This window comes from Saccoglossus kowalevskii, chromosome 11, assembly GCF_978046115.1.
Source record: "Saccoglossus kowalevskii chromosome 11, keSacKowa6.1, whole genome shotgun sequence".
In the NCBI taxonomy this organism is placed as follows: Eukaryota; Metazoa; Hemichordata; class Enteropneusta; family Harrimaniidae; genus Saccoglossus; species Saccoglossus kowalevskii.
In genome coordinates this window covers 6,348,742-6,372,636 of record NC_140651.1, presented here as the reverse complement: position 1 = coordinate 6,372,636, position 23,895 = coordinate 6,348,742, and the positions used below count along the sequence as shown (strand labels likewise).

Below are 23,895 nucleotides of genomic sequence, written 5' to 3'. Positions count from 1 at the left end.
TGCACTAGCTAATAATCTATGTGCATAGTGCAGTGTGTACATTATATTTTGAGTTTACTTGCACTAGCTAATAATCTATGTGCATAGTGCAGTGTGCACATTATATTTTGAGTTTACTTGCACTAGCTAATAATCTATGTGCATAGTGCAGTGTGCACATTATATTTTGAGTTTACTTGCACTAGCTAATAATCTATGTGCTTAGTGCAGTGTGCACTAGGGTATTTCGATCCCTGGTTAGGAAGGAAAGGCGCTTCAGAATGACATCATTATATGCAAACATAAATGGTCAAAACAAAACTGTTGATGTAAAATAGATGTTTTGTTTCATAACTCTTTGAACACTACCATTTTTCATATTTTTATGTATCTTCTATAATTTTTATGTTAATTTTTGACCAAACTTTCTCGATTCTTGTTCAACTTTTTGGGGAAAAAATGAAAAAGATTATTCAGATTTGTTTTGTGAAAGGTGACAAGGAGTTGGACAATCAGAGAAATAATGTAGCAGCAGACATACCTGAATGTTGTTAACAATACTTGCAACCATTTTCTCAACAAAACTCATGTTTTTTTTCTCTTCTTCAGCTACAGACAGAAAATAAAAGTGTGTCATGAAATAAACAGTACATGCCTGGATACATTTCCAACTGAAACAACTACCATTCATACTCTATTGGGTGGAGTGATACAAGTCTATTGGGTGGAGTGATACAAATCTATTGGGTGGAGTGATACAAATCTATTGGGTGGAGTGATACAAGTCTATTGGGTGGAGTGATACAAGTCTATTGGGTGGAGTGATACAAGCCTATTGGGTGGAGTGATACAAATCTATTGGGTGGAGTGATACAAATCCATTGGGTGGAGTGATACAAATCTATTGGATAGAGTGATACAAGTCTATTGGGTGGAGTGATACAAGTCGATTGGATAGAGTGATACAAGTCGATTGGATAGAGTGATACAAATCTATTGAGTGGAGTGATACAAATCTATTGAGTGGAGTGATACAAGTCTATTGGGTGGAGTGATACAAATCTATTGGGTGGAGTGATACAAATCTATTGGGTGGAGTGATACAAATCTATTGGGTGGAGTGATACAAATCTATCGAGTGGAGTGATACAAATCTATTGGGTGGAGTGATACAAATCTATTGGGTGGAGTGATACAAATCTATTGGGTGGAGTGATACAAATCTATTGGGTGGAGTGATACAAATCTATTGGGTGGAGTGATACAAATCTATTGAATGGAGTGATACAAATCTATTGGGTGGAGTGATACAAGTCTATTGGGTGGAGTGATACAAATCTATTGGGTGGAGTGATACAAGTCTATTAGGTGGAGTGATACAAATCTATTGGGTAGAGTGATACAAGTTTATTGGGTGGAGTGATACAAATCTATGGGGTGGAGTGATACAAATCTATTGGGTGGAGTGATACAAATCTATTGAATGGAGTGATACAAGTCTATTGGGTAGAGTGATACAAGTCTATTGGGTGGAGTGATTCAAGTCTATTGGGTGGAGTGATACAAGTCTATTGGGTGGAGTGATACAAATCTATTGGGTGGAGTGATACAAATCTATTGGGTGGAGTGATACAAGTCTATTGGATAGAGTGATACAAGTCTATTGGGGAGAGTGATACAAATCTATTGGGGAGAGTGATACAAATCTATTGGGTGGAGTGATACAAATCTATTGGGTGGAGTGATACAAATCTATTGGGTGGAGTGATACAAGTCTATTGGATAGAGTGATACAAGTCTATTGGGTAGAGTGATACAAGTCTATTGGGTGGAGTGATACAAATCTATTGGGTGGAGTGATACAAATCTATTGGGTAGAGTGATACAAGTCTATTGGATAGAGTGATACAAGTCTATTGGGTAGAGTGATACAAATCTATTGGGTGGAGTGATACAAATCTATTGGGTGGAGTGATACAAGTCTATTGGATAGAGTGATACAAGTCTATTGGGGAGAGTGATACAAATCTATTGGGTGGAGTGATACAAATCTATTGGGTGGAGTGATACAAATCTATTGGGTGGAGTGGTACAAGTCTATTGGATAGAGTGATACAAGTCTATTGGGTAGAGTGATACAAGTCTATTGGGTGGAGTGATACAAGTCTATTGGATAGAGTGATACAAGTCTATTGGGGAGAGTGATACAAATCTATTGGGTGGAGTGATACAAATCTATTGGGTGGAGTGATACAAATCTATTGGGTGGAGTGATACAAGTCTATTGGGTAGAGTGATACAAGTCTATTGGGTGGAGTGATACAAGTCTATTGGGTTGAGTGATACAAATCTATTGGGTGGAGTGATACAAATCTATTGGGTGGAGTGATACAAATCTATTGGGTGGAGTGATACAAATCTATTGGGTGGAGTGATACAAGTCTATTGGGTAGAGTGATACAAGTCTATTGGGTGGAGTGATACAAGTCTATTGGGTTGAGTGATACAAATCTATTGGGTGGAGTGATACAAATCTATTGGGTGGAGTGATACAAGTCTATTGGGTGGAGTGATACAAGTCTATTGGGTTGAGTGATACAAATCTATTGGGTGGAGTGATACAAGAGTATTGGGTGGAGTGATACAAGTTAATAATATTTTGTCTTACTTGATACTTCTTTTGTTTTTTTAGGTTTATCCAACTCTTCCAAGAGCTTTTGTTTGACAGCATAGTCCAATTTAGCTTCCTTGTTGGCATCATATGGTCTATCTGTGACTGGTCCTGCCACTACATGTATACCCTCTACAACTACAAGTATTGATGAACTGAATAAAGAGGGTATATTCATAGAAATCTTATCTGTTGGTAAATAAGAGTAAATCAAACTGTTACTATGTAAACACATAAAGCAATTAATACCCAGAATTCTTTGCAAAGATGGTAAACCAACAAATCACAGGCAAGTACGTTTCTTTTGTCACATTTTCAATCTGTATAAATTTGATATTTGTGGCACCAATGAATTATGGTCGGCATTTTAGCTAGAACGTTTCAGTACTGGTTTTTTTCAGGACAACTGTTAAAAATGCATGGTATATTTATATTCTGTGTTATATGGTGTGTTTATATTGTGTATTTATATGGTGTATTTATAACTCATTTGGTAACTACCATTCTGACTCAGTTTCACTACACAACTTTGGCAAGGAAACGCTTTCATGTATGTGACTTACCGACATGTCCAGCTTTGACTTCTATTGGTAGATTTAACTCAAACTGAAGAGAAAAGAAAATTTAAGAAAATTTAGTGAACTCATTTAACTTGTTTAAATTAATTAAGAAAATAATTCGATTGCTAGATGTAGCAATAGATTGATTTATTACAGTTTGCCAATCTAGCGCCCTCTAGTGGTGACTATCCAACATTATTTTGTGTAAGCTTTGTTCTTGGGTATTTTTGAAAATCAGTATTCAATTTGTAATTACAAGTTAATTTGTATTGATAATGAGATGCATTTAATACTGAATTCTGAACTTGTAGATGCTAACATAGGTATTGGGGTCAGTTTGAATCAAACTAAAAATTAACGCATGCCAATGTGTAAATAGCGTATATGTAAAGTTTGATTGCAATCAGAATTCAAAACACATGGCTGACAACGTAGTTGAACCACATAGCCAAACACAATAATGTTGACGACAACAGATAGTGATCAAAAAACCAAGGTATTAATTTTAAATGTTAATTTTGACACAATATTATGGTGACATAATTACATAATATAATCCACATCATTCATGAGAAAAAAAGGTTTGAAAGAAACAATAGGTAACAATGGTGGTGCAAAGATTAAATAAAATTAGAATACAACAGAGGCTGAGAAAACATCACATTAATTTGCTCTGTTGTACCATTCACATTGCAGATGTTAACAAATTGGATGTCAGATTTGTTTCCATAGCAACATTAATTCCAATTGAAATTCACACCTCAAGGCCATTTTGAATTGAAAAGTGCTCAACTTTGAAAAAAAAACAAAAAAACATCCTTCCACTGCAGATTAAATTCAGTCAGTGGAGGGAATGACATCCAAAAAAATACAGTATCTGTCTTGACAGAACTCGGTTGAATTGGAAAGTGTAAACTGATGATTTGTATTTGAATGCTGACTCACCAAAGCCTCTGGTTTTAACTTCAGGTTCTTTAATTCCACTTTGCCTACAGAGATTAAAAGTCGTTCCACTATTATGTATCATTTATTACTGATAACAGTGTTATAAATTCTCATTACATCAACATTATTTCAATCAACAAAAGCAAAACTCATTTTCAGATTAATTTAATTTAACCACAATATAAAACCTGCATTTTGATTACATCAGATGCAATGCATGATGGGAGCAGCAAGCAATCATCAACTGTATCAGCCATAATGAAAATCATTTTTTTTAAAAGAAAGGGAAGATTAAGAAAGAGATTTATTTTTCTGGGACTTTTTGATTAAACTCCATTTTTAGTAGAACACCCCCAAAAACAGATTGAGAAAAATTCTTTTATTGAGAATGTTAATTATTTACAACAATGGCGAATGCAAAATCATCCCCACAACCTTTTTAGTGCAACATCGAATAAAGAAATGTTCAATCTAATTTATTTTTTTATGATTTTGATACTGGGTTTCAGCCAAAAAATATGGTCATTCCATGAATCACAAAAATCAACTGCATTTTTGTTAGATTAAGATATCCACCTTTCTGAATACAGATCACATGACATGTCTTAAATAACATATTCAAATGATCTATTCTCGACCGTGGGGCATCCAGGTATCGTACAATGAATGAAATGTTAGTGATGATATATTCTTGCTGAAACCCGTTCTTTTCACACAGTGTACAACAACATTCATAAACAATATAAACAAATTATCAGTGTTCTTATTTGAATGCAGATTATTAATTATCACTATCAGAATTAGATGATGTCATAGCTTTACATTATCACACAATAATAATAATAATAATTTTATTACACAACTGCACCATCACTGACCCATATAACAAAATTGGAGAGATGAGTTGATCAAAAAGTTAAGGCTTAGTTTTGTAGAGATCATTTTATGATTTAGTATAGTGTGACGTATACTAAATAAAGCTTTCATAGCTTTATTTTTTAGGTTTGACTGATTTATTTTAAATTTCCCATTTGGTGTGAAAATGGTTCCTAAATAACAAAACTCCTTAACAGATGTTATCTCTTCATTATTTATTTTGAAATTCATATTTTTTTATTAAATGATTACTGTTATTAAATATCATCACTTTAGTTTTTCTAACATTAACATTTAGGTACCATTTTGTACAGTAATCATTTAGGTTGTTCAGACAGTTTTGTAGATCGTTTGCAGTCTTATAAACCTCCATTTGCAAGTATATTTATTTCAACAAAAAGCATACAAATTGAACTAAATTTGTTTAACTTTGATGATGGTGAATTTCCTACAGCGTTATATAATATTTGGGAAATCTTAACATATGAGTATTAAAGCACATATGTTCATGTCTGTGTGCAACAATATAATGTTTATTACATTAGATTTTTTTTTTTTTTTTTTTTTTGGCATTTTATAATGAGATTTTTAGATCTGCTGAAAAGTGTTCACAAAATTCAAACAAAAGAATTTGGTCCACCAAACAACTTTTCTATAAAACATACTACAGACACCTATGACAATGAGGAATGTCGAGTCATATACCATACAATAACAGGCTGTCATGATAATAATTTTTTGTGTGTGAAATCATGCTTTAATTAATGTGGATTTTTATGGAAATGTTTCCAAAAATGTAAATTTTTGCTTATTTTGTTTTTGTCCAAAGAAAAGATTTTGTTTTTAGAAAAAAAACATGAAATGTTGATGACTTCATCAAAATCAGTAATTATACAATTCTGAAAAAAACAATTGTGATAAATTTGTCACCTCTATTAAGTTGAACATCAATAAACAACCTTAAAATAATTGTAGTAGATGTTTACGCTATCTCCATCATCTTCATCTTCATCTTCATTTTTTAACTCTCTTTCAATTGTAGGTTTTAAGTGAGACAGATAAGCCTGCATCACATGCAACTTGAAGGCAGGATGTATGGAAACTGATTACCGACTAGAATCCGGCCTAAGGCTGAGTATTTGTAATATCAATCTCAAGTCAGTCCAATACTGAATCTAGAGCGTTGTGATTTATAGCTAATCTATCAAGCTAATTAAACTTACTCTTAAATAAATATATTGTGGATTAAGATCAAAGCAACCGACTATATAAATTAATGAACCATGATAGTGATTAATATTAATTATTAATTTTTCAATACAAATAAAATATCATTTGTATCGAGAAAATTTTGTTTGTCCTTGAGGCGTATTGCACGAGTTACAGTGGTCCTACTGATCTATGCATAGCAGACATTACTGCTGTATGCTTATTATAATTTAATCTGTTCACTGTTTGCCAGTGAAAAATTTAATCTGACAATATTCATCCCATCAGAAATTTGTTATTTGAAATAAAAACCATTATTAATTAACATGAGTAACATCAAGTCCATATTCTAACTTTGAGATCTGTGGCATTCAAATTTTACTTACCATTCTATATTCCAACATTCAGATCTGTGGCATTCAAATCTTACTAACCATTCTATGTTCCAACATTGAGATCTGTGGCATTCAATTTTTACTAACCATTCTATATTCCAACATTGCGATCTGTGGCATTAAAATCTTACTTACCATTCCATATTCAAACATTCAGATCTGTGGCATTCAAATCTTACTTACCATTCCATATTCAAACATTCAGATCTGTGGCATTCAAATCTTACTTACAATTCTATATTCCAACATTAAGATATGTGGCATTCAAATCTTACTTACAATTCCATATTCCAACATTCATATCTGTGGCATTCAAATCTTACTTACCATTCCATATTTCAACATTAAGATCTGTGGCATTCAAATCATACTTACCGTTCCATATTGCAACATTGAGATCAGTGGCATTCAAATCTTACTTACCATTCCATATTCAAACATTCAGATCTGTGGCATTCAAATCTTACTTACAATTCTATATTCCAACATTGAGATATGTGGCATTAAAATCTTACTTACCATTCCATATTCCAACATTCAGATCTGTGGCATTAAAATCTTACTTACCATTTCATATTCAAACATTCAGATCTGTGGCATTCAAATCTTACTTACAATTCTATAATCCAACATTGAGATATGTGGCATTCAGATCTGTGGCATTCAAATCTTACTTACAATTCTATATTCCAGCATTAAGATCTGTGGCATTCAAATCTTACTTACCATTCCATATTGCATCATTGAGATCTGTAGCATTAAAATCTTACTTACCATTCCATATTGCAACATTGAGATCTGTGGCATTCAAATCTTACTTACCACTCTATATTCCAACATTAAGATCTGTGGCATTCAAATCTTACTTACAATTCTATATTCCAACATTCAGATCAGTGGTATTCAAATCTTACTTACCATTCCATATTGCAACATTGAGATCTGTGGCATTCAAATCTTACTTACCACTCTATATTCCAACATTAAGATCTGTGGCATTCAAATCTTACTTACCATTCCATATTGCATCATTGAGATCTGTAGCATTAAAATCTTACTTACCATTCCATATTGCAACATTGAGATCTGTGGCATTCAAATCTTACTTACAACTCTATATTCCAACATTAAGATCTGTGGCATTCAAATCTTACTTACAATTCTATATTCCAACATTCAGATCAGTGGCATTCAAATCTTACTTACCATTCCATATTGCAACATTGAGATTGTGGCATTCAAATCTTACTTACCACTCTATATTCCAACATTGAGATATGTGGCATTCAAATTTTACTTACCATTCTATATTCCAACATTCAGATCTGTGGCATTCAAATCTTACTAACCATTCTATGTTCCAACATTGAGATCTGTGGCATTCAATTTTTACTAACCATTCTATATTCCAACATTAAGATCTGTGGCATTAAAATCTTACTTACCATTCCATATTCCAACATTCAGATCTGTGGCATTAAAATCTTACTTACCATTTCATATTCAAACATTCAGATCTGTGGCATTCAAATCTTACTTACAATTCTATATTCCAACATTAAGATCTGTGGCATTCAAATCTTACTTACCATTCCATATTCCAACATTCAGATCAGTGGCATTCAAATCTTACTTACCATTCCATATTCAAACATTGAGATCTGTGACATTCAAATCTTGCTTACAATTCTATATTCCAACATTGAGATATGTGGCATTCAAATCTTAATTACAATTCCATATTCCAACATTCAGATCTGTGGCATTCAAATCTTACTTACAATTCTATATTCCAATATTGAGATATGTGGCATTCAAATCTTACTTACAATTCCATATTCCAACATTCATATCTGTGGCATTCAAATGTTTCTTACCATTCCATATTCCAACATTCATATCTGTGGCATTCAAATCTTACTTACCACTCTATATCCCAACATTCAGATCAGTGGCATTCAAATCTTACTTACCATTCTATATTCCAACATTCAGATCTGTGGCATTCAATTTTTACTAACCATTCTATATTCCAACATTCAGATCCGTGGCATTCAAATCTTACTTACCATTCTATATTCCAACATTGAGATCTGTTGCATTCAAATCTTACTTACCATTCTATATTCCAACATTGAGATCTGTGGCATTCAAATCTTACTTACTATTCCATATTCAAACATTGGGATCTGTGGCATTCAAATCTTACTTACCATTCCATATTCAAACATTCAGATCGGTGGCATTCAAATCTTACTTACCATTCCATATTCAAACATTCAGATCTGTGGCATTCAAATCTTACTTACAATTCTATATTCCAACATTGAGATATGTGGCATTCAAATCTTACTTACAATTCCATATTCCAACATTCATATCTGTGGCATTCAAATCTTACTTAACATTCCATATTTCAACATTAAGATCTGTGGCATTCAAATCTTACTTACCATTCCATATTGCAACATTGAGATCTGTGGCATTCAAATCTTACTTACCACTCTATATTCCAACATTCAGATCAGTGGCATTCAAATCGTACTTACCATTCCATATTCAAACAATCAGATCTGTGGCATTCAAATCTTACTTACAATTCTATATTCCAACATTCATATCTGTGGCATTCAAATCTTACTTACCATTCCATATTTCAACATTAAGATCTGTGGCATTCAAATCTTACGTACCATTTCGTATTCCAACATTCAGATCTGTGGCATTCAAATCTTACTTACCATTCCATATTCCAACATTAAGATCTATGGCATTCAAATCTTACGTACCATTTTATATTCCAACATTCAGATCTGTGGCATTCAAATCTTACTTACCATTCCATATTTCAACATTAAGATCTGTGGCATTCAAATCTTACGTACCATTTCATATTCCAACATTCAGATCTGTGGCATTCAAATCTTACTTACCATTTTATATTCCAACATTCAGATCTGTGGCATTCAAATCTTATTTACCATTCCATATTCCAACATTCAGATCTGTGGCATTCAAATCTTACTTACCATTCCATATTCCAACATTAAGATCTGTGGCATTCAAATCTTACGTACCATTTTATATTCCAACATTCAGATCTGTGGCATTCAAATTTTACTTACAATTTTATATTCCAACATTCATATCTGTGGCATTCAAATCTTACTTACCATTCCATATTTTAACATTAAGATCTGTGGCATTCAAATCTTACTTACCATTCCATATTGCAACATTGAGATCTGTGGCATTCAAATCTTACCTACCACTCTATATTCCAACATTCAGATCAGTGGCATTCAAATCTTACTTACCATTCCATATTCAAACATTCAGATCTGTGGCATTCAAATCTTACTTACAATTCCATATTCCAACATTCAGATCTGTGGCATTCAAATCTTACTTACCATTCCATATTTCAACATTCAGATCTGTGGCATTCAAATCTTACTTACCATTCCATATTTCAACATTAAGATCTGTGGCATTCAAATCTTACGTACCATTTTATATTCCAACATTCAGATCTGTGGCATTCAAATCTTACTTACCATTCCATATTCCAACATTCAGATCTGTGGCATTCAAATCTTACTTACCATTCCATATTTCAACATTCAGATCTGTGGCATTCAAATCTTACTTACCATTCCATATTTCAACATTAAGATCTGTGGCATTCAAATCTTACTTACCATTCCATATTCCAACATTCAGATCCGTGGCATTCAAATCTTCGATATATTTACTAAGATGAGTATTCAATAAATTTACAATAATTGAATCCAAGACCATCTTGACAAATCAATGATAACAATTCAATTTCCAATAAATATATTTCAGCAATAGTCAAGTCTGACCATCCCTATATCTGAAATAAAACAAACAAAACTGATATTAATATGTGTTACCAAAGCATTGAATATAAATCATATTTAGCAACACCTTGTTTATTTATGCTATTGTGGATCTATTTTGGTATGCGCTGCGGAGCGAGGTGGGGGATATAAAAACAATAAAACAATCCAGGGTTCATAATCCATTGGAATCACCAGTTAATATTTTGATTTTAACAATAAAGTTAAGCACTGAAATACATATCAATATGATAATGTCAAGAATCTGTGTTCCTTTATGTGTGTTGATGTCGTAAATATTAGCTGACAGTTTCTCTCACCATAAGGGTGAATAAAGAAAGTGTTTGCACTAACATGTGTGAGTGTGCTGTTGATGGGCCAAGGACAACAGCAACAATTTGGGAGACACAAAAACTACTTAATAACAATAAGCTAATTAATTTGCAGTCATTGTGAAAATAACATCAACACTTTTATACTCAAGGTCAATTAAACTCTTAATATGCATACAAAGAGTCATTCTCCTGTCCATGAGCCACAATAATAATAGGTCATCTGGGGTCACTGTCCCTGAATGTAAATCCACAGGGGATTGTCTTGAGTTCAGTTGAAGTAATAAAGGGGTGTGCTTTCACAGACAGAATTGAAACATAATACAAATTTTACTTTTCATTCACAAATTGCATTTTCTGATTCTGAATACTGTAAAAGGGTTAATTATTCACTGGATTTTAATTTTGCTTATTTCGCTGACTGGAAAATGAGCTAAATTAAAACACAGTGAATTTGTAAAATGGAGCATAGAACACATCATTAAATGATAAAACCGTGAATTTAAAACCCACCGAATATGCCTGAACTGCTAAATCAGTGAAATTTAAACCCAGTGAAAATTATTTATTTATTTATTTATTCATTCATTCATTCATTCATTCATTCATTCATTCATTCATTCATTCATTCATTTATTTATTTATTCCCTTTTGTAACAGGGGCTCACTATGTAAATTAGGAGCTGCACCAAATAAATAATACATTTCACTCAAAGACTAATGAAAAAAACTTGTGATAGACAAAATAGAAACTAAGTTACATGAACTAAAATAACAAAATATAACAACAACAAAAACATCTAAAAGTAGAAAAAATAAGAAAACTAATATATGAGAAGTACATTGTACATTGGAAAAATATTAAATATTATCTGTACACTTCTTCCTACTCTCCATGGCATCAATTAAGAAATTGTTTGTAAAAGTATTAATAATATCATACTCTATAACTCTTCTGTATTCTAGCTACAAACTACATTAGTGACTCATAAACACTGGTACATTGTATGAAAAAACAAAACACACAAAAACTGTGTGCAGTGTGAAAATTCTCTGTTTGTAAACACCACACCTCAATTACTGTTTCTGTTTGATTTGAGATCAAATTTATTAATACAAATAGCATCAATTTGGTGTGTTCGCACAGGTGTGTAATTCATACCTCGTAAGGAGCATTGTATTTTCTACTTTCAGTAGATTTCAGATTGTTTGATTCAGAGAGTTACCGGTACATGTAAAAGAGTTTTGCATTATTTTAATAATATCACCCAGTAGAAAGGATAAATATTTTACAACTAAAATACAGAATGTTATAAATTTTCAACATTGTTGCCTGTGTTTTAATGCAGTGTTATAAACCAATTCTAACCTTAATTCAAGTGAGTATGTGTGATTACAATAGAAAATGTACAGGCAAATCAGTTTTTGAATTGATACATTGAATATAACATACTGCCCTGTAATGACCGGGTTAGTGAAAACTAACAAAAGATATCAATGGTGATCAGAATATGTTAAAGTTACTGCTATTGCTGATGTCATATCATTATCCTTTCCATAGGTCTACATGATAGGTCAACATGCATTATTCTAAGAACCTCTGCCTCAGGTCGCAGATTTCAAGATAATTTCTTTCACTACGCGGATTGAGTCACCTATTGTTTGCATGAAGTCATGCCGAACAAGCATTCACAATGACATTTTAAAAGTGTTTATAAAATATTTTCTGTATAAAGTTATATATGAATAGATTCTAGAGTACGACGACTATGTGCTGATATTGAACTATGACATGGGACCTTCAGGCTAAATATAACGTTATATTTATATACATTTATTCAGTTGACAATGAAAGTGTGCACACTGTCTAGTTTTGTCATGATTACTTTGATAGAATAAATAACAATTCACTGCACGTAACAGCCATGGAATACAGTACCTAACCAGTTTACAATGTTGATAATTTATTATATAAACTAATTATGTTGTGATAATTTCGAGAAGCTAAACTATTACGAACCTACATGTATAAACCTAAATCATTATTATAATCAAATTAACTGAACATGAATTGATGAAATCCAACAAATTGAAATGTATCACACATGAATTGATGATATCATACGATTTGAACTTTATCACATGTGAATTATGTTCTACACATGAATTGATGATGTCCAACAAATTGAAATGTATCACACATGAATTGATGAAGTCATAGAATTGGAACTTTCACACATGTGAATTATGTTCTACACATGAATTGATGATGTCATACAATGTGAACTTTATCACATGTGAATTATGTTCTACACATGAATTGATGATGTCCAACAAATTGAAATGTATCACACGTGAATAGATGATGTTATACAACTGGAACTTTCACACATGTGAATTATGTTCTACACATGAATTGATGATGTCATACAATGTGAACTTTATCACATGTGAATTATGTTCTACACATGAATTGATGATGTCCAACAAATTGAAATGTATCACACATGATATGATGATGTCATACAATTTGAGTTTTATGTATTGAATTTATGTATTTTAACAAATAAAGAATATCAAATATTACACATGTACCATACCAGTACCATGAATACACTATTGTGATTGGATAAGACTAATTTATGCAAGCCATCATTTAATACAGCATAATGCATTGTCTGGTTGTGGTTAAACCCCAAAACATGATTCACAAAATCTGATACTAAATCATTGTCTTTCTATTTTATGCCAGAACTGAAATATTAAACAGTTTTGATAAAGCAACTTTACCAAAAAAAAAAACTGATATCAACATTGGTTCATTCTCACATGTAGACGTTTGTCGTGCCTGTGATCTAGTGGTGTGTACGATGTGATGACATGACAGTCTTCCTTTATTCAATACTAAACAAAACTAAAATGAAGCACCCATTATGAAATGGAACTTTAAACAAATGCATGTTACATATGTATGAGCTGTGAAATATTTATTGTGGAATACAGCTGGGGTTATTGTGATGTAAACAACAAATAATAATACCAACCAGCTCTATGAACAAGTGATATCAGGTGATAATCATTTTATCACAATACAAACTTTGAGTTTAAAAAAGACAGAAAAATTATAATCATAAAATTCATATGTTACTTTATACCAATACAACTTGATGTCTAAGAATGTCAGCTATGGCTGTCAACTATTATGAATAATTTACTCAAATATTACCCTTCTATCAATATCACCAAGAAATAAAAGTTGTTTTCATTTCCCAGAGTAATTGTTGCTAAAATAGGTACCACTGAACGATTTGTTTTTCTCTTTGTACTGTTTGAATATAATATAATATAATATAATATAATATAATATAATATAATATAATATAATATAATATAATATAATATAATATAATACAATATAATATAATATAATTATCATTCCAGTCATTTACTAGCGGCGTTTACTTAGAAAAAACAATTTTTTATTTACATCTTACCGTAGCAAGAAAGCCAGCTTGTATTGCGTCTGTGTACAACACGTGTACAGTTTAAAGATAGATGAGATGGTATGGGTCACTGTGTTACAACCTACCAAGGCAAGAAAACCAGCAGGCTTCTATTGCGTCTGTGTACAACACGTGTACAGTTTAAAGATAGATGAGATGGTACAGGTGAAAGGTAATAACGTGAGTCATTATCCTGACAATACGGCACTCGTAAAAGTACTAAATATAGATCATTCATTATAACAGGAAATGGTCATTATATGAATCTAAGATCCTGGTAGTATCAACTAATTTGTACAAATAAACTATAAAGTATTTAATATTAGAGGTAAATAAATATACAACTGTTCAATGAGGTATTAAACAGAGGTGAATAAATGTACAACTGTTAACTGAGGTATTAAATGGAGGTAAATAAATGTGCAACTCTTCACTGAGGTATTAAACAGAGGTGAATATATGTACAACTGTTCACTAAGATATTAAATGAAGGTGAATAAATGTACAACTGTTTACTGAGGTATTAAACAGAGGTGAATAAATGTACAACTGTTCACTGAGATATTAAATAGAGGTAAATAAATGTACAACTGTTCACTGAGGTATTAAACGGAGGTGAATAAATGTACAACTGTTCACTGAGATATTAAATAGAGGTAAATAAATGTACAACTGTTCAATGAGGTATTAAACAGAGGTGAATAAATGTACAACTGTTAACTGAGGTATTAAATGGAGGTAAATAAATGTGCAACTGTTCACTGAGGTATTAAACGGAGGTGAATATATGTACAACTGTTCACTAAGATATTAAATGAAGGTGAATAAATGTACAACTGTTTACTGAGGTATTAAACAGAGGTGAATAAATGTACAACTGTTCACTGAGATATTAAATAGAGGTAAATAAATGTACAACTGTTTACTGAGGTATTAAACAGAGGTGAATAAATGTACAACTGTTCACTGAGATATTAAATAGAGGTAAATAAATGTACAACTGTTCACTGAGGTATTAAACGGAGGTGAATATATGTACAACTGTTCACTGAGGTATTAAACGGAGGTGAATAAATGTACAACAGTTCACTAAGATATTAAATGAAGGTGAATAAATGTACAACTGTTTACTGAGGTATTAAACAGAGGCAAATAAATGTACAACTGTTTATTGAGGTATTAAACAGAGGAGAATAAATGTACAACTGTTCACTGAGATATTAAATAGAGGTAAATAAATGTACAACTGTTCACTGAGGTATTAAACGGAGGTGAATATATGTACAACTGTTCACTGAGGTATTAAACGGAGGTGAATAAATGTACAACAGTTCACTAAGATATTAAATGAAGGTGAATAAATGTACAACTGTTTACTGGGGTATTAAACAGAGGCAAATAAATGTACAACTGTTTATTGAGGTATTAAACAGAGGTGAATAAATGTACAACTGTTCACTGAGATATTAAATAGAGGTAAATAAATGTACAACTCTTTACTGAGGTATTAAACAGAGGTGAATATATGTACAACTGTTCACTAAGATATTAAATGAAGGTGAATAAATGTACAACTGTTTACTGAGGTATTAAACAGAGGTGAATAAATGTACAACTGTTCACTGAGATATTAAATAGAGGTAAATAAATGTACAACTGTTCAATGAGGTATTAAACAGAGGTGAATAAATGTACAACTGTTCACTGAGATATTAAATAGAGGTGAATAAATGTATAACTGTTCACTGAGATATTTAACAGAGGTAAATAAATGTACAACAGTTGACTGAGGTATTAAAAAGAGGTGAATAAATGAACAACTGTTCACTGAGGTATTAAACGGAGGTGAATAAATGTACAACTGTTTACTGAGGTATTAAACAGAGGTGAATAAATGTACAACTGTTCACTGAGGTATTAAACAGAAGTGAATAAATGAACAACTGTTTACTGAGGTATTAAACAGAGGTGAATAAATGTACAACTGTTCACTGAGGTATTAAACAGAGGTGAATAAATGAACAACTGTTTACTGAGGTATTAAACAGAGGTGAATAAATGTACAACTGTTCACTGAGGTATTAAACAGAGGTGAATAAATGTACAACTGTTTACTGAGGTATTAAACGGAGGTGAATAAATGTACAACTGTTCACTGAGGTATTAAACAGAGGTGAATAAATGTACAACTGTTTACTGAGGTATCAAACAGAGGTGAATAAATGTACAACTGTTCACTGAGATATTAAACAGAGGTGAAGAAATGTACAACTGTTCACTGAGATATTAAATAGAGATGAATAAATGTACAACTGTTCACTGAGGTATTATAGAGGTAAACAAATGTACAACTGTTCACTGAGGTATTATAGAGGTAAACAAATGTACATTCGTTCATTGACGTATTTAATATGCAAATGAACTTGTTACTGTAACAACATTCATTTATAAGGTATGTCATTAGCTGATATGCCTCAAGTGTCTTTCCACAAAGTTTGATCACATTGCACTAAATAGACACTGGAAAAACCACCACCTGCTCAGTGCTTACTGTGTTGGTTGTCATGGTAATGAACACATCTGTAAAAAATGTTGAGTTTTTAAAAAAAATAAGCAATTACTGTATTTTCTCTATTAGAAGTGCATCTCCAATAGACGTGTATATAAACCAAAAATACAATTTGTTGTACATGTATACTGAATCATTAAGGTATTATTTATTTTGACCATAGAAACAACAATGAAATTTAACGAATGAGCTTCTAATAATGAGATTAGCGATTTTATTTTAGCTCTGTGTTCCACTATAATAGAGTAAATATGACCAATTGTTTTGTAAGGCAAATGTATTGGTCAATGATCACAACATTACTGGACATTAAAGTGCATGTGCAAGTCGTCCAAATCATTTACTGCATATGGCTAATTTTTTTAGTGGTTTTTATTTTCACTTATTTTGCTGGCAGTTATATACACTGAATATATGAAATATTCAAATATAATGTATTGTTTTCATTGCACAAGTGAAATTAAAATCCAATGAATATTTTTACAACATTAAATCTGCTAACATTAAACTCAGTGAATATATTTCCCTCTATACAGTACTGTACTGCATGACAGGAAGACAGGGTAGACAGTACTATGATTTATACCACTGAGTAAACAGTGGGCGCCAGGATTCCAACTATACACCACCTCTCATATGCGAGGCAAGCATGACATCACATCACACGCTTGTTCTACATGAAGAGCAGTACTGTAAATGCATTAATAAAACCAAATTGCCCATCTTTTTTCAATAAATGAAGGAAGATCTGTCATTCTTCTCTCTAAGATTACAAAACTTGACACTTAGCCAATCTGTTATGCAAATTAAAACTATAGGTGGTACTAATTTATACCAAAGTAAAAAAAGTATGGAGTAATAAATGTACGACTTTGATAATAGGTCACATAACCAAGAGTGTAGGTATAATACACGTACTTCACAGTTATTATCACCACGTGTGTTGAAGCATCAATCGTGACTGTTATTGTCAATTGCCTTTCATGAATGTTTCCAGCGGTGATAACGAGACTCACAGATTGAGATGATAGCTTTGTTTTACACATTGGTTGAAATAAATTTATCATTTGTTATGATTTTGTATGATCATTTCAGTGAAACTGAACACCAGAGGTACCATACCAGCTAGTACATTGACAACGCTACTCTCCCTGCCATTCCCACATAATATATACCAGTACTTTAAATCTATTTATTTTCACTGACATTTAATTTCACTTTGAGCATATTTACTATGTTTTAATTTCATGTATTTGTCAAAGAAACAACGAGTTTTATTGTTATTTTACTTATTCACATAGATTTAATTTAGCGGATTTTACTTATCAGCAAAAATAGCAAAATTTAATGAATAATTAAAACCTCTACTATTTATACAAAATGAACAACATCCTACATTCACCGAGTTTCTGATTTTGATTTCTCGTATGTGTCATGGTATAACTTTGCAACAAATCAACACCCCACATGGCATCTGACATTTTGCACAGTAATTCCCATTCATCAAGCTTCTGTGCAAGATCTTTTAGTATATCTAATGTTGCTGAGCAATGATTTATTACCAAATAAGGGTTATGAATACTGTGCTGTAAATCATAAATGCCAAATAAGGAATATGAATACTGTGCTACAAATCTCAAATGCTAAATAAGGGTTATGCATACTGTACTGCAAATCTCAAATGCTAAATAACTTCAATCCCATTGAATGTTCAGCATGGTTTCAGGTGTAATTTGCTTTTTTCTTGTACCATTCTTCCAAATAAATGTGCGAAAACACTCCTTAATCCCACAGGAATTGTCCACATAATACAAACTTTTTAAATCCTGCCCTAATAATAATAATAATAATAATAATAATAATAATAATAACTTTATTGCATCCTTAGAATTACAAATGTTCTATTGGTTTACAGCAATAAATATATAAGTGATTAAAAATATGAAAGTATGATAACGTAAAAAAAAAAAAAAAAAAAAATAGAAAAAAAGAGTCAAGGTATTATATCCAAAAAAAGCTCATTTCTTAAAATAAATGATTTATGTAAAAATTCCCCTAAAAGTTTTATTATATTTCTGTCATTACTTTTCATTAAATATATGAATTTTTGCAGGTTGGTAATGATTTCTTTGGGGAATAAAATAATGGAAATAAAATCATTCCTATCTGTTTGATATCGTGGGCAAACTAAAAGAAAGTGTAATTCGTCTTCGATCTCCTGTAATGGGCATTGTTTACAAATTCTATTTTCTAATGGGGTTTTTGGATTGGTATGTCTGCCTTTTTCAATGGCTAGATTGTGACTACTTGTCCTGAATCTAGCCATTGATATTCTTTGATTATTATCCAAAACATTAATGTAATTTTCCAGATTGTAATTAGTTTTAAATTTAATGTATGTTCTCAGTTTTGTTTTTTCATTTGTCATATTCTCTCTCCAGTATGTTATGTATTGTTGTTTAATAGTGCTGCTAATTTCCTTAATATTTTGATGTGATAGTTGTGAAGTTTTAGAGAGGGGTGCATCTTTCAAGATATTTTTGACTGATGTTTCCCATTGTGCTTTTGACAAAGTCTGATCGCTTAACGCTATCTTTGTATAATTATTTTGTGACTCGTCTGTGACACGGGACCAGAACTTAATCATATTGATTTTCACTTCAGTTATCAATGGAAATGCTCCAATTTCACCCCGACATGCACTATTCGCTGTGTATTTATTAAGCCCAAGTAGTTGTTTAATGAATTTTAGATGCACTTTTTCTGTTTTAGTTTTGTCCCAGTTATTGTTACTCATATTTTCCATTCCCCAAATTTCAGATCCATACAGTAAAATTGGTTTGATACATATATTAAACAGATGGATGTACGTTTTACAGTCTGTTTCTTTTGGTAAAGACTGCTTTAGTGCATACATGGCTTTGATTGCTTTATCTGCTAGGTTGTCTCTAGCTTCTGTAAATTTACCATTTGACTGAAAGATTATTCCAAGATAATTATATGAGTTGACACAGCAAAATTTTTCATTTTGATAATAAAATTGTTCATTTCTTTGTAGTGTTCCCCTAGTATTGATACATTCAAAATAGTAATTTTCAATTTACAACTTTAAAAAGGGTATTATCAAATATATTTATACATAGACAGTGATATGTTGTATTTTAATATTATATTGCATGTTTTAATGTCTGTCTGTGCTTTGTGTATTTTGTGGAACATGTAATTGAGACTTTAGTTCTGTTGATTATTTGAATAAATAAATAAAGTGTATGAATACTGTGCTGCAAATCTTAAATGCTAAATAAGATGTATGAATACTGTGCTACAAATCTCAAATGCTAAATAAGGGGTATGAATACTGTGCTGCAAATCTTATATGTTGAATAAGGGGTATGCTACAATTTTAAAATATCAAATTGGATTACACGAATATTGTGCAGTGAAATGAGAGTGATTATACCACAGGAAAATGGTCTGTAAGACGTGCATCTTTATGAAAACATATTTATGCACTTTATAATAAAGATTAAAACACGTAGCTATTGTTGGATCTGAACAACAACTGAATAGAGTGGAATAGAATAGAATAGGAAAATCTCTCTAATTGTTGTCATAGAAACACTGATATCCTACTTACACATTTTTGAGATGGATTACAGTTAAATTTTTTAAATCTACGTCAATACAATAACAGTATAATGCAAAAGCAATTATTAATAGGGTTACAAAATGTCATCTGAAATATTATAATACAGACTGGCAGATTTGTACAGAAAGTAATTGTATATGTTCTTTATGTGTTTGATATAATCATATCTTCAATATAATAACAACCGTATTTATTCAACTGAAAACAAACATAAACCAGGACACCACATTAATTGTGATCATTAAAAAAATGACTTATTTGAACATAGATACACCTGTGTTTTTTCATAAGCACTAAGTGAAACATTGCACACAAGCTCAGTAGTGATGAAAATTCAATTATTTAAAAAATGATGTTAAACCAGATAGTACATAATGCATATTTAGGCTATAATTACAGAAAATGGTAAAATGCCATATATGGGCAGCAATGACCATGCTATAAACTTGAAATGCCATATATAGACTGTGATGACTATGCTGTAAATTTGAAATGCCATATATGGGCTGTGATGACTATGCTATAAATTTTAAATGCCATATATGGGCTTTGATGACTATGCTATAAATTTGAAATGCCATATACAGGCTGTCATGACTATGCTGTAAATTTGAAATGCCATATACGGGCTGTGATGACTATGCTGTAAATTTGAAATGCCATATACGGGCTGTCATGACTATGCTGTAAATTTGAAATGCCATATACAGGCTGTCATGACTATGCTGTAAATTTGAAATGCCATATACGGGCTGTCATGACTATGCTGTAAATTTGAAATGCCATATACGGGCTGTCTTGACTATGCTGTAAATTTGAAATGCCATATACAGGCTGTCATGACTATGCTGTAAATTTGAAATGCCATATATGGGCTGTGATGACTATGCTGTAAATTTGAAATGCCATATACGGGCTGTCATGACTATGCTGTAAACTTGAAATGCCATATACGGGCTGTCATGACTATGCTGTAAATTTGAAATGCCATATATGGGCTGTGATGACTATGCTGTAAATTTGAAATGCCATATACGGGCTGTCATGACTATGCTGTAAACTTGAAATGCCATATACGGGCTGTCATGACTATGCTGTAAACTTGAAATGCCATATACGGGCTGTCATGACTATGCTGTAAATTTGAAATGCCATATATGGGCTGTGATGACTATGCTGTAAATTTGAAATGCCATATATGGGCTGTGATGACTATGCTGTAAATTTGAAATGCCATATATGGGCTGTGATGACTATGCTGTAAATTTGAAATGCCATATATGGGCTGTGATGACTATGCTGTAAATTTGAAATGCCATATATGGGCTGTGATGACTATGCTGTAAATTTGAAATGCCATATACGGGCTGTCATGACTATGCTGTAAACTTGAAATGCCATATACGGGCTGTCATGACTATGTTGTAAACTTGAAATGCCATATACGGGCTGTCATGACTATGCTGTAAACTTGAAATGCCATATACGGGCTGTCATGACTATGCTGTAAATTTGAAATGCCATATATGGGCTGTGATGACTGCTGTAAATTTGAAATGCTATTTAAGAATAAAGTATTACAAATGTAACAACAAATAGAATTTTGAATTCAGAAAATGAAAATTCAAGATGGCAAATATACAAAATCCTAATGCACATATCTTATTGAGTTTATTACCTTGTCCAACCTGTGTGATCTAGCGACTGTAATCCTGACCTGTGTTTTCTAGCGACTGTAGTATATATTCTAATCGGTTACCATGGAACTTTATAAATGATACATGATGTAATTCCAGTCTTGTTAGTTGAACAATCAATAGATAAAAATCAATAAAGTAGCTTTTTCTTGGAATAATAAGGTTAAAAGTTGATCCTTTTCATTTCTATCCTAGATCAACATTTAATTAGAATATACGTACATAGTACATGATGTTGGTAATATATCGCATCAAGGGTAAATAAGCTGGGGCACACAACCTCCACCATATACTATATTTGCTCTATCAGAAGCGCATTTCCAGCAGAAATGCACATAAAGCAAAAATTGTATTAAATGTATGCTAGATTTGAAAATAGATTCATTCATTTACATAAGCGCATACAATACTTAATGAACAAATATATGGTTTATGACCTTACAAATCACTCAATGAATACTTTGTTTTCGTCATCATCCGGTGTATCCAAAACATGAACTCAGCGACCTGCTGTATTTCTTCCAGTGATCACATTGTGACAAATAACAGTGGTTTGCGACAGGAAGGGTGGCAGCAATAACCCCATGCCAAACAAAATATATGATGCAAAGATATTATCCGCACCGACGACCCCAGCAACTGGGAATAAAGCCACAGAAGATGAAGAAGAAGACATGTAATTATTAGAAAAGTGCAAGAGCTGACCATAAAAACAATATGTTCTCGATGTTCAGCTGCTGACGACAGGCTACCAATAATCGACTACTGGCGCAATTGTTATTTTGTTTGACTAAATTTCTCATCAGGTTCCATAAACAATACATTTTAGAAGGTGTGCTTGCCAATACTGATCTAAATACTGTAAAAAGATTAATTATTCACTGGGTTTTAATTTTGCTTATTTCGCTGACTGGAAAATGCACTAAATTAAAACACAGTGAATATGTAAAATTGAGCATAGAACATATTATCTAAATGATAAAATCGTGAATTTAAAACCCACTGAATGTGCCTGAAATGCTAAATCAGCGAAATTTAAACCCAGTGAAAATTAGTCATTCTACAGTATTACACAACATTTTAACATTAAATTTTGTTTCTCAAATTATATTCATTGACAGATAACATGCTTTATTTAACAATTTAACAAAAGACTATGTTTTTAATGCAATTAATTTAATATTGTAATTTGCTTTATTAAAACGACCCCTACAATAAATTGCACACTACTATACTCGATTATTGAAATTTACTTTCATCATAGATACATGTACAATGTCATTCATATACATGTAATTACACACACTACTAATTGGGACAAGCCATGCATGGCACAGTCCCCGTTAGTTATCAAATTTAAGATATATAGTTTTGTTTATAATAATAAAGCTGGAATATAACCATGTCAGGAATATGATTTTTTAACATTAAAATGATTGACATTTGTATCTGATCGTCAAACAAGTACTTGTCCATATTGAAGATATTGCTCTGGAACAGCATTCAAAATCAGCCATTTTGAATACATGAATATATATAACATGATGTATAACGAATATATAAAAATTTAAATAAAATAAGTCAAAGCATTTAAGAGATATGGCTCTAGAAGCCCAATTATTAAAACAAAATGACCACCAGTCAGCC

General features: G+C 31.8%; 1 protein-coding gene across 1 annotated transcript in view; it reads right to left on the bottom strand.

Moving 5' to 3' along the window:
- LOC100375571 (intermembrane lipid transfer protein VPS13A-like) overlaps window positions 1-23,895 on the bottom strand; it is a 100,525-nt gene that overhangs the window by 68,165 nt on the left and 8,465 nt on the right. The window contains exons 2-6 of the mRNA XM_085505588.1: window positions 10,337-10,512; window positions 4,156-4,199; window positions 3,214-3,256; window positions 2,648-2,839; window positions 521-588 (exon numbers count right to left, since the gene is read on the bottom strand). Coding sequence (XP_085361714.1) covers window positions 521-588; window positions 2,648-2,839; window positions 3,214-3,256; window positions 4,156-4,199; window positions 10,337-10,436 — 447 coding nt within the window. The 5' untranslated portion in view covers window positions 10,437-10,512. The remainder of the gene's footprint in view (window positions 1-520; window positions 589-2,647; window positions 2,840-3,213; window positions 3,257-4,155; window positions 4,200-10,336; window positions 10,513-23,895) is intronic.